The sequence below is a fragment of the Peromyscus maniculatus genome, chromosome 14, assembly GCF_049852395.1.
Source record: "Peromyscus maniculatus bairdii isolate BWxNUB_F1_BW_parent chromosome 14, HU_Pman_BW_mat_3.1, whole genome shotgun sequence".
NCBI lineage: Eukaryota > Metazoa > Chordata > Mammalia > Rodentia > Cricetidae > Peromyscus > Peromyscus maniculatus.
Window position 1 is genome coordinate 71,828,158 of NC_134865.1, and position 15,647 is coordinate 71,843,804.

The following is a 15,647-nucleotide window of genomic DNA, read 5'->3' on the forward strand; positions in this document are numbered from 1 at the left end:
AGTTATACTCATACACATTCTCACTAACGTATTCACTCATACTGTCACACTCACACTCACTCATACAGATGACGTTCACACTCTCAGTTTACACTCACACTCTCACACATACACACACTCACAATTATATACTTTCATATACATGCTCACACACACACTCACTGTCACAATCTTATACTCACCCCATACTTGCTCACGCTTACTTTCTAACATACGCACACTCACACACCCAGGTACATAAACACACACTTCCTCTACAGAAATCCAACCCAAGAAAAGAAGGAAAAGCTGCAAGCCAGTTGCCGAGGGTTGATCTAGCCCATCTCCAGAGCTCTGAGGGCAGGAAGCAACCACAGGGCAGAGGACATTATCAGGCTAGCCCAGGAGCTAGGAAACGGCCTTCTCAGGAAGTCAGTCAGTTCCACATACTCAAGTCAGACACACCCAGAGAGAGCTGACCGGATCTCCCAGGGGCTCGTCGAGGAGCAGGCTGTGAGGAGACAGGGACCCTGAGTCCTGAGTGAGGACGCGGAGGGCATTCACCTAGAGGGAAGGAACTGTGACAAAGGGGCTGGCCTGATGAGTCCTCCAGTCCTACCAAGACTTCGGTGCCAGGACAATGGGCAGAGAGAGGCAGGCAGGGATTCCACAGGAAGTGAAGGAAGTTGCATGGCTTCTCACAGGCCCTGTTCCCAGGCTTCTGGGCCCAGGACTGGGGAGAGATCAACTCTTTTTTTTTTTTAATGGTTTTTCAAGACAGGGTTTCTTTGTGTAACAGCCCTGGCTGTCCTGGAACTCACTCTGTAGTCCAGGCTGGCCTCGAACTCAGAGATCCGCTTGGCTCTGCCTCCCCGAGTGCTGGGATTAAAGGCGTGCGCCACCACCGCCCGGCTGAGATCAGCTCTTTTGGCATGGGCCAGGGAGCAGAAGTGGCATTTGCTGCAGGTCATGGGCTTGGCGTGACCTGCAGGACATCCTTATCAACTGGCCACTCCTGGCACTAGGGAGCTTGAGAGAAAACTTTCAAATCCACAAGGGCCATGGAAGGCAGTGCCTCCAGGGAAGCAGGCCTCCTGAGACAGGGTAAGCAGTCTAAAAGTATGTAAGACAGAAGGGCAGTAGAAGGGACCCAGGGCCACCTCTGTGTCCTGGGGGAAACTCCTCAGATACCCGCAAGAGCTACGGGGAGGAAAGGGCTTGGGTACTGGGTCATCCCTAGGAGCAATCCATCAGCCAGGATATACACAGAGCCCCAGGCAAGCCAGCCAGGAAAGCCAGCCAACACCAACAGTCTTACACCTGGACACTCCTCCTATGGGCTGCCATGGCCCTCATCCTCCTTCCACACCCAGCCCTGACCTGAGCACCATCTACTCCATGGCGTCAGGGCAGAGGGTGGTCCTCAGCGGAGATTCAGTGTCTGAGGAGTAAGGAAGTGTACATTCCTCAAAGGTGGCTTGTTCATTAACTGCTCCACCCGACACAGTTATTAAGGCTTAGGTACATGAGATCACTAACTGTGTAGAGTGTGTGTCTGGCCCTGGTGCTTGGGGTATGACAAGGAACAAAACCAACCAAAGGGTCAGTGCTTGGACCTGACAGTCTAGTGGTGACATATCTGCACCCCCATTGCGTATACAACCCTCTGACATCCTGTGCTGGGTTCACCAGTGCTGAGTGAAGGGCTGGAAGGAGAGGGCCCTGGAGCCTGTCAGCCATGGGGAGAAGCCCTAGCTCTGTCGATGCCATTTGTCCTCAGCTTTGGGCCCTGGTCACAGTTGGCCCCCAGGAAGCTCCTGCTCACATCTGCTCACATCCTGCTCACATCCGTCAGACCCGGTGCTACCTCTGCCCCTCTGAAGAGCCAGGCATCTGGACGCCAACACTTTCTGTGACGGTTTGAATGCCACTGCCCCCACGAGCTCGTGTGTTTGCAAGATTAGTCCCCAGACGATGAACTGTTGGGAAGGACTGGAAGGTGTGGCCCTGTTCGAGTAGGTGGAGGAGGTGTGCCTCTGGGGTGGGCTCCAGGTCTCAAAAGCCCACGGCAGACCCAGTGTGGCTCTCTCTACCTGCTGCCTATGGATCGGGATGTAAAAAGCCCTCGGCTACTGCTCCAGCACCATGCGGACTGCTTCCTGGCACCAGGATCATGGGCCAACCCTCTGAACTGTTAGCAAGTGCCAATTAAATGCTTTCTTTGATAAGAGCTTCCTTGGCCATGGTGTCTCTTCATCGCAATGGAACACTGACTGACTAAGGCAACTTCCTTCCCAGACCAGGCTCTTCCTCCCCAGCCGGCTGTTTTGGCTCCTCAAAAAGCGAGGCACAGCATGCCGTCCCTGCGGCCAGACAGCAATGCCAGCGCTGTCCCCACACCAGCTCCTTCCCTCGCTCAAACACCCCAGCCACCACCAGCCTCACTGAGCACCCCTGGGTGCCTGACAACACACTTGGGGCTTCCAGTGCTGAAGTCACGGTCTCCGTCCACCAGGATGGTGTCCTTTGAATGTGAAATGTCCCCATAGAACCATGTGTTTGTCTCAGCTGGCAGGGGTATCTGGGAAGGTTGTGAAACCTTTAGGAGGTGGAGCCTCAATACAGGAAGTAGTCACGGGGGCGGCCTTGAGGCTTTCTAGCCCAGACCTACTTCTTGCTCACTCTCCACTCTGAGTGCACAGGCAATGTGGACAACTGGCCTCCTGCTCCAGCCGCCATGCCTTCCAGGCCATGACGGGCTGTCCCCTCAAACTGAGAGCCAAAAATGCCTCTTCCCTTAAATTGGTTTTATCGAATCACAGCAACGGAAAAGTAACTAAGACGCTTGTCAGCTCCTACCACTGTCCTGTTCAAACTCTGCCCCCGCCCTGTACTCTGCCAGGGCTATCTATCCACTGCCGCCTGTGTCCAGCCTGGCCTCAGCCCTCCAGCAACCCGACCACACCCTGTGTGATTTACAACAGCGTCACTGTTTTCCTCAGACTGCGGAGTCTTGCCTGTCTCGTCACTTGAACAACCATTCCCACATCTGGTCCAGGGACTCCCTGCAGCACAGATACCTGGCACAGTGGTTAAGATCTATGCTTCCGCTGGGCGGTGGTGGCGCACGCCTTTAATCCCAGCTCTTGGGAGGCAGAGGCAGGTGGATCTCTGTGAGTTCAAGGCCAGCCTGGTCTACAGAGTGAGATCCAGCAGGACAGGCACCAAAACTACACAGAGAAATTCTATCTCAAAAACAACAACAACAACAAAAAAGAATGCCAGGCAGTGGTGGCGCACGCCTTTAATCCCAGCACTTGGGAGGCAGAGCCAGGTGGATCTTTGTGAGTTCGAGGCCAGCCTGGTCTACAGAGCAAGATCCAGGAAAGGCGCAAAGCTACACAGAGAAACCCTGTCTTGAAAAATAAAAAAAAAAAAAAAAAAAAAAAAAAAGAAAAAGAAAAAGAAAAGAAAAAAGGGCTATGCTTCCATGTGCTGGAGGGATGACTCAACAGTTAAGAGCACTTTCTGCTCTTGCAGTGGATCTGAGTTCAGTTCCCAGCACCCACACGGCAGCTCACAACTGTCTCTAAGTGACATCCAGGAGATCAGAGGTCTTCTTCTCACCTTTGCAGGCACCAGACACACATGTGGTGCACAGACATAAATGCAGGCAAAACACCCACACACATAATAAAGTAATAAACCTTAAAAAGACAAACAAAACAAAAACAAGAGTCCTGCTCCCTGACCCCAACAGCACCCCTGAAGGAGAAGGTCAGCCAGGTTCAGAAACCCAAGTCTGTAGCCTGAACTGTGAAAGCTGCCTGGGGTGACCTTCTCATTCTATTTTTCTGATGTCCCTCTGCCACCTGGTGCTCTGCCTACACAAACTAGGTGCTCATTAATTACTATGATTCAAAGCAAGGGCATCACAGCTGCCAGTTGAAGCCACAAAGATTCTACTTAAAAATGCAGTTGGAATCTCTTAGTCACCTGTCAAGGAGACTCCCCCAGGACATGTCTGAAAACCTTACAATGTCCAGAGCCCTTGTCTCCACTGCTTCTCAAAGCTTGAAAAGGCTCAGTACCCTCGGCACCGCCTGGGGCCTTATTAGGAATGCAGCCCCCTCCCAAACTTACTGCAGAGGATCTCCAGGAATAACCAGGACTCTAAACGAGCTGTCTCAGTGATTCTTTGAGCCAATCAGGTCAGAAAAACCTGAGTGCTGGGATAACAGAACTCATCACAGGAGAGCTAGACTCCATCTCTGGAGTGAGCATCCCTGGGCCTCACTCTACTCATCTCCTGAATGAGAGGTATCATGACCCTTGGTCTCACTTGGATGCTAGGGCAATTACCCAGAATCCATGTAGAAGTTCACACCCAGTATTGGACACAGAGGACAAGCCTAAGAGATGATGTCCAGTCTCTTTCCCTACTGACACTGTTTTAACAGCTGTAATTCAGGAAACTAGCTGTAGAACACCAAATGTGGCCCCTGGTGGATGGGGGCAAGTGTTTGAACATGCTGACTCCAGGTCTGGAGGGTCTCTGAAAGAACCCAAAAGATCCACTCTGCAGACAAGTCCTCAGGTGGCAGGGGTACCTCTCCTGCACTAGGTTTTTGGTGGCTTGTGGCTGTCCTTCGTGTTTTACATGACACTGTTTAGCCTAAACAGCTTTGTCTTGGTGGTTGAGGGGGATGGTTTTGGAAGGCATATGAAAACCTTCTTCCTGGGCTTCTCAATGGGAACACCAGCTCTCACACACATCAGCTGCCTGCAAAACTCCACCATCTGCCAAGCATGAGGTCACCCAGAGAGAGAAATCTTGCCATGTGAGGCCAATGGGAATGAAGAGCAAAGGCTATTCCCGAGTGCCCAGACCAAGCTGGCCGGGCAGCCCCAGGGCTGAGGAGGTGGAATCGCTGAAATGCCTTCAGCATTAAGTAACAAGCAAACACCTGACTCAGTGTGGTCTCAACGTTGGAACATATTATCTCACACAACAGGAAGCCCAGAGAAGAGCAAGGCAGAAGCTTGGTATCTCAGCAGCCACATTCTTCTTGTCTCTATGCTGCACCCTCCATGGGTCAGCTTCTCTCAGGGGCCAGCAACCATAATGGGTTCAATGCATGAACAGCTTTTTCCAGGCAAGAAAGGTGCCTATTCTTCCCTGATAAGCACATACAGGGGTTCTTCAGCAAAAGGGAATCTTTCCCAGAAGCCCCTGCATCAAGTAAATACTCCCTACTGTTCCACTGACTAGAACTGTCACATGCTTATGCCTCTGCCAATCACTGCCAAGCATTCATTACTGGGTAGCAAATCCTCGGAACCAATCATAGGCGTGAAGTTGGAATCACAAACCAGGGCCTAACCATAATAAAGTGCTCAGCACAAGAAATGGCTGACAGCAGAACAAGGGTGGACAGGAAGGTGGGAAGTGACGGTCAAGAGTCAGGTTGTGTGTGTGTGTGTGTGTGTGTGTGTGTGTGTGTGTGTGTGTGTGTAGGGGGAAGCCCTCACTTCCAAGGCAAGAGACCCTCGACCTTACTTCCTGAGATCTGCTCTATTTGCTCAGAGAACTGGGTTCACAAGTGTATAGGTGGGCCAAGTCAACACAATACCCCACCAGTGAGCTGTGAGCCCAGCTCCATCCACAATTTGAGGCCAGAAAAACAATGGTCCTCGGCCCTCTAAAAGTTAGGCACTTGGCGAAGGAACAAGAGGGGGTGGCGGAGAAAGCCTTGGACATGGAATGGAGATGATAACACCGTCACCAGCAGCATAAAATAGCTGGCCCATGGTGACATTTGCTCTGACCAAGTACTGAGATAAGCACTATTAGGAAATGCAGGTTGTCCTTACAGCTACCTACAACTTCGGCACTTCTACTACAGTTACAGTGCATTAGCAGTAATTTCTGAAATCAAGAACTCTCTACAAATAAAATTGTTATTATTTGTGTGTGTGTGTGTGCACATACACACACATGCACGCACACGCACACGTGCACATACACACACACACATACGCACGCACGCACGCACGCACGCACGCACGCACGCACGCAGGTATGCTTACCCATGTGAATGCCCTTACCTACGCATATGCATTAGGAGGCCAGAGGTTGACATTGGTATATATTCCTTAATCACTCTTCATAGAGGTTCTCGCTAAACACAGAGGCCATCCTTTTGGCTAGGTTGGCTAGCCAGCCAAACCTGGGATCACCCTGTCTCTGCAACCAGGCTGATGCTGCTACCACATCCCAGCTTCTGTGCATAGGTTCTAGGGTTGGAGCTCGGGACCTCACACTCATAAGTAGACACTATACCCACTGAGCCATATCCCCAAACCCCAAAGTTGGGGAGTAACAGAACCCAAGATGAACTGACACCTGTTCGCAGTGTCTTTATCCTTTGCAATGACTATTCATACCCTTCAGGGCACGAAGTGCTGCCCCAGACCCGACTTGGAGAGTCACACAATGTTCAGGATATATACCATCTTTTGAAATAGTCCTCGATTAAAAGGCATCTGGCTTTGAGGGATTCAGGAGGACTTTGGGTGTGCCTGGGCTTTAGTCCAGAGTTTCGCAAGGCCCTTTCACATGGGGAACTCAAGCAGTTGAACTCTGGGGCTGGAGTCCCAACCCATTCTGCTTGCTTCTCCTGCTGGCTGCCCAGAGCTTTACAGGGGGCACCTCCTTCTCCGCGCTCCCTCATCTGTAGCTTAGACTTGACTGGTGGACTTCAATGTTTTTGTGTTCTAAGTATATGAGCCGTTCCTTCAAAGGAAGCCTTAGGGAAAAGTTCAGCTGCTCCCATAAGTGAGGCCCACCCTAAACTCCAAGAGAGGTTCCCCACAGCACAGTTTGAAAAATGACATCTGACATGATGTCCAAGGTCTTACACGATCCAGACTGTTATGGCTGCCTTTTCTGTGAAGGAAGGGCAGCTAGGAGGAACTTGGACCAGACTCTGACAGATGGGTAGGCTCTGACGTTCAGTGAAGATCCCAGAGCTAAACGGCATGAGCAAAAGAGGAACCATAAGCAGGGGCCAGGAATCCAAACTAGCCCAGGGATGGGGGGAAAGGACACTGCTCCAAGGTGACAGGAAGATGTGGCTGGACCAAGCAGATGAAAATCAAGACTCCTCCCCCAGCCCAGAGGCGCAAAGCCCCTCCAAGCCCGAGGCCACAGGAAGAGCAGGCCAGTCCCAGCACCAGTGTTGGCCTAAGTCGAGGTCTTTCGGCCCTCACTGCAGGGACCACAAGCAATCCAAAAGGAGGGCGATACTCTATACCACAAAGCATGCTTCAGGGGCAACAAGACTGTTTAAAAGCAGGATGTGGCCGGGAAGCACAGCTAGAGGACCACGGGAGGTCTCACTGACCTGGGGGCAGTTTGACTCCCAGAGGCTTGTGGGGTACCCCAGGAATGTCCTAAGAGGTCATTCCTAAACAGCAAGGCCACTATCACAGCAGAGCCTCAGATATTTCCCAAGAAGCCCTTGGGCCACCAATAACTGTCTTGAGAAGTCTGCAGTGGCTTCGAGATACCAGGAGTCTAGACAGGAAGCCATGATGCCATCCATGCCTTCAAACTGCAAGAGGGTCAGCCACAGGCAAACCAAGAACCTCCCTCTCATAGCATGGTCCAAAGAGATTCTGGAGCCAAACTTTGGCTCCAACTATTTCCTTACCAACCCATCACCAAGAGGTGATTAAAATGTCTCCAAGTCTCACCAAATCAGATGGGCTGAGATCCCTTCTGAGAGAACTACCATGTGGGGCTTCCCTGCTCCAAGTGAGCTCAGGAGCAGAGCTGCCTAAGGAGATGAACTGGCTGGAGAGAGAAGCTACATGACCTCACAGTGCCTGCCCAGGACCCATGTACGCCAGCTCCCGCCACAGTAATAGAGGAGGCCCCCATCAAGCACCAGCTCAGATAGACACACCTTCTCCAAGTCTCTGTCTCTCGCTGTTTCCCCAGCCAGGACCACATGAAGCCACTGGGATCAAGGAACACCGTGTACTGAGCTTTACAGGTATCGATCCTCACGGCCACCTTAATGGAGCAGGTGGCATCTTCCCAATGGGAAGGCAGGCTCAGAGAGGTTACAATGGGCTGTAGGTCACTCAGTCAGCTCAGGGAGTCTGGAGATCAGCCCAGGGCCACTGCACTTCACACGAGGCGAAACTTAAGAGGCTAGAAGATGACATTCTGGGAAGTCGGGACAACGAAACATTCTGTGGAGTACCCAGCAGGCCAACCAGACGCTGATGGAGAACTGGGCCTCCACCTTCACTCCCAGGCCCCTGCTGTTCCTCAACCCTACACCCACTGGATCCACTGAGCCCCAAGACCTTGTCCTTGCCGAAATGCAGACAGTGACCTTGCACATGTGGGGTGGGCTAAGAATCCACACTAAACTTCAGGCAGCAGGAGCCCAGGCTTCAGTAGAACTCTCTCTGCTGCTCCCACTTCAGACAGTATCCTCCTTCTAGAGCAGGCTGGCACAGAGCCAGCCTTTACAACCAGCTTTTGATTTCTTTAAGACAATGTGGAATGAGGAACTGGGGGTGTATGCAGCCCATGGAGCAGGGTTATAAAGCCTGTCTTACTAATGGAAAAGTAGGCTCAGAGAAGTTGACCAGATGGTTCAAGGTCACTCAGCCAGTTCCAGGAAGAATCTGGATATTGGGAGAATGTTCACCTACCATGTACAAGGCCCTGAGTTCCATACCTAGCACAGAATAAACCAGACATATACAAATGTCTGTCATCTCAGCACTCTTGGAAGTGAAGGCAGGGGTTAGGAGGTCAAGGTCATCCTCAGCTACACAGTGAGTTTAAGAACAGGCTAGCCTGGGATACATCAAACTGTCTTCAAAAAACCGTTTTTTAAAACAACAAATGAAATGGGCGTGAGGCAGAAGACAGACTGACTTGACATTTGATCTTTGCTAACCTACCCACCTCTTGGCAAAAGGGTCAGGATGGAGTAGCGACTCTCATTGTCCACAGCTTAGAGTCCTTCGTGGGGAGTGGCCAGCCCATCCTTCCCAAAAGGTGCTGTCCCTGTTGAGTGGAGGCCGAGAACCAGGGACTGCCGCTCTCTCCCCTCCCCTGGCCCCTATCTCATGCAGAGAAAACCCAGCACCATAACTGTAGCCCAGAAGGTCCACCTGCTCTTGCTCCACCCAGGCCTTCTCTGGAACTCACTCCGTTAGCTCTGGTCTTATCTCCCACGAGGCCTCAGTAGGGCGTCCTAAGCCACCGGAGCCATCTATTTACTATGTAAAACCAGCAGTCCCTCAAACTTCCCCCCAACTCTCCCTTGATTCTTTCAGCAGCATGACCGCCATCAACATCCTGCTTAGGAAGCAATGAACATCTTGTCTGCCTCCCCGGCCCTTCCCCACCGAAAGGTGGGCCTCACAGAGCTGGGCAGAGTGCATTTTTGTCTCTGTTCAACAGCCTCCTGCAGCTCCCAGTGGGTACTCAATATTTATAGGATTAATGGAATGAGTGAGTAAGTAAATAAAGAATGGCCTGCTACTACAGTGTCGGGCTCTGTGGCTATCAAGGAGAGACTTCAGAAACTTCAAGCTATTTTTCCCCATAGGGTCTCCCATAACCCAAGCCACCTACTGATTATACAGCCAGGGATTACCTTGTACTCTCAACCCACTTTCTGAGCGCTTGGGATTATAGATATACCACACCACACTCAGTCTGCATACACTACTAGAGATAAAAATCAGAACTTCTTTTATTTGTTGTCTGTCTGTCTGTTTGTTTGTTTGTTTGTTTTGAAGCACTATGTAGCTCTCACTGTCCTGGAACTCAGAGATCTACCTGCCTTTACCTCTCTGGTGCTGAGATTAATGGGGTGGCACCATGTGCATCCTGCCGAACCCAGGACTGTATATGCGCTAGGCAAGCATCCCACTCCACTTATCCCCAGCCCTTTTAATCTTCATAATTCCTGCAAGAAATAAACAAACAAAACCTATGGTCTCACTTCGTAGCCCTGACTGGCCCATCTCTAGAGTGACTGGATTAAAGGTGTGTCAGCATGCTTGGGAAGGCACATTTTAAAAGAGGCTCTGAATGTTAAGGAAACTGAGCTCGTGAGGCAACGGGCTCCAGGCTGTTCAGTGACTGGGCCAAGGTCACAGAGACAGGGAGCAGCAGCAGTACCAGCAGGCCCCGGGCTGATGCTCTTGCTGGGCTGCAGCTGCCTTCAAAAAAGCTGTCTCAGTGTGACAGGCTTGGCATTCATTACCTCCAGCAGCAAAGCGTCAACTTAAGCAGCGTCCCACCTGTGCAAATCTTGTGCTAGCAAACCCACAGGGACTACAGGGGAGCCAGGACCCCCCAAAGCCAAGAAGAGGTCCCACCAGCAGGCAGGAAGGCCCCATCAGTCAGGGGAAGACGCACCCTCAAATGTTTCTCTGCACCTACAGCAGCTACAGCATTCTGGGTTTGTTTCATTTTTCCTCTGCTTTATCTTTGTCTTTCTGAGCAGTCTCTTCGACCTTTTCAAGTCTCAGTGACCTTTCCTCATCCATGGCTGCTGCTCACCCACCATGTGAGGCTCTGGGACAAAACTATCTCCCATCAATTTTCCAAAGCTAACTTATACACAGAGCCATGGGCCACAATGCTCTGCCCACCACCACCACCCTACTCACCGCGGCAGCTGAGGCCACAGGAACCAGGTTGTGGAAAGAGAGTCTAGCTTCAAAGGGGCCATGAAGGTAAGATGGGCCCATGCATGGAACTTTCACTCATCCTCTCCTTCCAGGGACCACAGCAGCTGGAGTCAGTCCCTTCTCTCCCGCCTTTATTTTCAGTCACATCAACTTGTCTGTTTTCTTTAAACCACTTCTCACTACTTCCATATTGGATTCTCAGGGGTCCTCCCAGAGGACCTCCCGGAGAGCAGGGGCCTGGTCAGTACCTGGCACAGGTGGGCACTGCACACGCTGAAGAGTGAGCAGAGAGCAGGAAGCAGGTAGATGTGGGAGGAAGCTCAAAAACCATACCGAATCCTAACATCAACCTGCACAGAAGGGACTCAAGGGACACAGGATACTCAGGACTGGGATCAACAAGAAAAAAAGAAAGTGCAGGTAAGGAGAAGAGACCAAAGTGGGCAAGGGCAAGTTGCCTTTGGGGTCCTTGGGGACTCAACACCGTTCCCTCAAAATGCTAACTTAACTGGGACAAATCACCATTTTCCAAAACACCTACCCAAAGCAAGGTACTCTAGTTGACAGTGTGCAAAACCAACATCCTGCCCTCTATGCATGGTGATATGTGCCAATGGTCCTAAACTTGGGAGGCAAGGATGGAGGCTAGAGACTTGGAGGCTAGCCTGCGCTATGTGGCTGAGTTTGAGGGACACACAGCGAAACCTGATTAAAAAGAAAACTTTACGTTTCCAGGCACCATTTCCATAAAATCACAGAGACCAACCTTAAAGGGGGTATGTGACTTCTCTGTCCATTCTGGGTAGAGTGATGTGAGAAGGCTGAAAATAGTGCACATGTCCTTTCTCGAATGAGCAAGTTCATCCATTGACTTTGTGATTTAGTTGTCTGGCCCACACTGGCCCAGACAGCCTTGGGAAGCCAGAGGTGAAGGAGGACAAAAATCCTCTAGCCTCTCACCATGCTCCCAGTGCCTGCCTGTGGTTTTGGCGCGTACTAAAACACAAGCAAATATTAACCATACTTGCTTCCAAAACAAATAAGGCCACGTGGAGCCTCGCTTTGGAATGTCATTTTGGCTGCAATTTTGGTTTGATGGGCTGGACGATCCAATTCAGCAAACGGGGTCGTTGGCCAAGTCCGGCCACCAGGTTCCCAACTCAGATTCCCGGCTCCTAGGCTCACCAAGCCCCTCATCCAATCAGCTCCATTCCTTCAGTCTTCAACCACATCCTCACCTTTCTGCCCAGTAACCTTCTCCCTGACTCTGTTTCCCTTACACGCTCCACCCTGACCTCTCCGGGTCTGCAGATTTGACATCCAATCGCCTGACCTAAAGACACACACACCCCAACCTGCCAATGCCACCCCTAACATCCTCCAAGTCCTGGGGCCCTTGAATACCATATGTTTACAACATCCCCATTCGTAGGACCCCTGAGCACACCACACACACACACACACACACACACACACACACACACACACACACACACACACTCTGCATGTCCTGGGGGCGCCATACACACACACAGACACACACGCACACCAGCTCCAACTTCTTGGAAGCCAGGGGCTGGCCCCTGGCCTCTGGGGTCGGGGACAGCGGCGACTCTGTGAGCCTCTCCGCCCTGCACGTCTGGACTCCGGGGCGCCGCCACCGCCCGCCCGCCCAGCCGCACGCCGCGTGACCGGAGGACCCCGCGTTCCCCAAGGGCCTGGCCCGCGCACACCGCGCGGCCTGCGCCTCGCCACCCGGCCGCGCCCCTGCTCGCGCCCCGCGCCTCGGGCCTAGCCCCGGAGGCCGCGGCGGCCCCGCAGCCCCGGTGCGCCCGCGCGTACCGTTGGCGATGAGCTTGGCCGACAGCTGCTTGACGAGCTCGGGGATCCGTTCCCACTGGCACTCGGTGCGGCAGCGCTCGATCTCCGTCTCCAGCCGCGAGCCCGCCTTCCTGGTCGCCATGGCCGCCCTGGCCGGCCCGGCGCGCGCCCGCAGGCCCCGCAGGCCCCGCCGCCGCCGCCGGGCCCCGCGCCGCCTCCCGCTGCGGCCGCGGGCTCCGGCTCCGGCTCCCGGCTCGGCGGCGTAACGGGAACGCCGGCCGGGGAAGGGGCGGGGAGCGGGCGGCGGCGGGCGCGGCGGGGCCCCGGGCGCCGCGAGGAGCGGCCCCTGCCGGCCAGGGCCGGAGTCGCAGCGGGCCGGGGCGGAGGCCGGGAGGGCAAAGGAGGAGAGCGGGGCGTGAGGAGCGCGGGACCAGCTCAGGAGCAAGCCTGGGGCCGTGCGGGGTCAAGCCAGGGCAGGCACCCCGGGGACGCTCCGGGGCCCCGCCGGCCTGGGTGCCTGGGGTGAGGGGGCGTGAAGGGCGGGCCTGCCTCGGCTCGCCCTGCCATCGCAGATTGCCCGAGCTGGCCCGCGCCCCTTCTCAAGCTCCCCTCTGCCCCAGGCAGCCTTGGTCCCCAGGAGGCCAGAGGGGGCGGAGACTCCTCCTCCTCCAGAACCTGACTGAAGTTCCTTAAATGTGTGTTGGAAGCGAGTGAGGCTAGGGACAGCTGCGAATCCAGATGCCAGCTCCCTTGCCCTCTGAAGAGAATGCCAAGTCATCCTGGTCTCGACCCTGTACCTGAGAGCAGGGGCAGGTGTCTACGCTGCGCGTTATTTCACCGGTGCATTTATTTAAGAAGTAGACAGTTAGAGATCGCCTCCGCTGAGCCAGGCAGTGCTTTAGGGCTGTAGAAATGGAATGAAGTAGGCATCAAACCTGCCTTGCCGGAGCTTACATCCCATTCATGGAAATGAATTAATTAAGCAAAAGAGAGTTGCAAATTAGAAAGCCTAAAAAAAAAAAGTGACTGAAGAAACAGCAGGATCAGGTGAGGAAGATAAGGTTGGGGAGGGCAGGATTTCAAATGGGATGGTTAAGGATGGTGTCGAAGTGACATTTGACAATCTTAAAGGTGAGAGAGCCGTGGATGTGGAAAGAAGGGCGGAACATTACAGGCAAGGGAATATTAAGAGCAAAGGCCTCAGGTTTACCATATTTGGTGAGTTAGGAAAAGGCCAGGGTGGCTGGAGTGAAGAAAGGGAGCAGAGCGGATGATCTCAGGGAGGAGGGGGTAGGAGCTTTAGTTCTTGCTTGTGGACCACTGGAAAGACCGGCTTCCTCCCTGGTGAGGTGAGCGTGGAGTCAGGGCAGAGGAGGGGGCCTGCGCGTTAGGAACGGCACTGTGGGCACCACCAGTATTGGGGATACTTGGTCAGGGCAAGTGGCTTCAGGGGCCGTGGGGGTGTTGGACTCTGCAAATACTGCCCCTGAAAATGGAGCTGTTCTGGCAGTACCCAGTCTCCAGGCTCAAGGAAGCACCATCATCATCCCCTCCGGTGTGTCCCCTCCAGCTTCCCAAAGCCGTCAGTGAAGGCTTTCCAGTCATGCTCTGGGGCTAATGAAGAACAGACTTAGAGGGTCCTTGTTTACCTGAGCAGACGCTGAAACTCAGTCAGGGCCCAGAGGAAAAAAGTGCTTGGGACGTGACCAGCACAGCACCCGAGGCACCTGAGGCACCCGAGGCCTTCAGAGGTGATGGAAGTGGAGCAGATGGGACGCAGACACTAAGGGCAGCCCAAGGACAGGCGAACAGAGTGTCTGCCAGAGGAAAGGAAGGGGAAGGCAGCTTCTCAGGAGCGGTTACGCTTACTTCCCAAGCCAGCTAAGAGGTCCATGTGTTTGCTTAGGATATGCTCCTCCTCAGGCTCAAGGTCTGCTCAAGCCAAAGGTCACCAAGAATCCTGGTTCAGCTGACAGCTCCTCTGTGACCCTAGGCCTGGCAGTGTCCCTGCACAGTGGTGACAGGCAAAATAACAACGTCACCACCTAGCTTGGGCCTCCGCGGCCACAGTGAAAGGCAAAAAGCACCAGCGTGTTTCCTACCTGTGTCTCAGAGAAGCTGTTTTTCTGAGGGTGGGAGATGCCAGGCAGTGGCAGTTATCCCCACCCCAGCCCCACCCCCAGTCTCCTTCTCTTCCTAGAATGTCTCCTGTGGAATGCAGCCGTTAGAGCTTAATGACAGAGTGGAGTGGATGAAGACTGCCATTCCAACAGCTCTGTGCCTCTTGTACCCCACAGTCTAGAATCAGCTATCGCACAACAAATACATATGACTTGCTTTGGATTATGGTTTGAGTGTATGCTGGACCTTAGGGAAGAGATACGGAGAGATGAGGGCCCGTTAAGAGGTGAGGACTGATGGGACGATGTTGGGCCAAAAGAGAAGCTGCCCTGGCCAAGGATTACAGTAGCTGTGTGGGAGGGGCCCCAACTCTTCCAAGTGAGTTGTTTTAAGAGGGAGCCCCCATCTCTAGCTTCCTGTTTGTAGATGGAATGTTTTCCTCTCCAGCATGGTATTAGCTACTCTCCATTGCTGGGATGTGATGCCATAACCAAGGCCATGGATTGGACAGAGCAAGGGTGAGGGTCATGGAAAGGGTTGGAAAGAGGAAAAACATCATTATATTATATTATTATATTATACATGGACAAAAACTACCATGACCAAGGTGACTTACAGAAGGAAGAGTTTATTTGGGTTTCCCACCCGGGAAGGGTAAGAGTCCATGGTGGCAGAGCAGAGGCATGGGGGCTAAAGCAGGAAGCTGAGGGCTCACAGCTTGCACCTCAAGCAGGAAGAAAAGCCTGTCTCCCGGACATTCCTCCTCCAACAAGGCCATACCTCTTAAACATCCCCAAACAGCACCACCAACTAAGGACCAAATGCCCAAGGCTATGGGGGACATTTATTATCCAATCCATCATATATATATATATATATACTCCTACCACACAGCCTGAGGGCTTCACAAAAACTGAGCTGATACCAACACCACACTCTTCAAAACTGTGAGGTAAATTAACCTTTTTTGTTTTGTTTTCTTTTCTTTGTTA

The 15,647-nt window shown here is 52.9% G+C and overlaps 1 protein-coding gene across 10 annotated transcripts in view; it reads right to left on the bottom strand.

Annotated features, from left to right (window-relative positions):
- Positions 1-12,785, bottom strand: part of Ttc7b (tetratricopeptide repeat domain 7B) — a 213,711-nt gene extending 200,926 nt beyond the window's left edge. For 3 of the 10 annotated variants that reach the window (XM_076551224.1, XM_076551223.1, XM_076551226.1), the window contains exon 1: positions 12,556-12,783. In XM_076551224.1, coding sequence (XP_076407339.1) covers positions 12,556-12,676 — 121 coding nt within the window. In that variant the 5' untranslated portion in view covers positions 12,677-12,783. Of the gene's footprint in view, positions 1-12,555 lie in introns of all 10 variants that reach the window. The other 7 variants (XM_076551225.1, XM_076551227.1, XM_076551229.1 and 4 more) reach the window with 4 other exon arrangements.
- Positions 12,786-15,647: the final 2,862 nt, after the last annotated feature.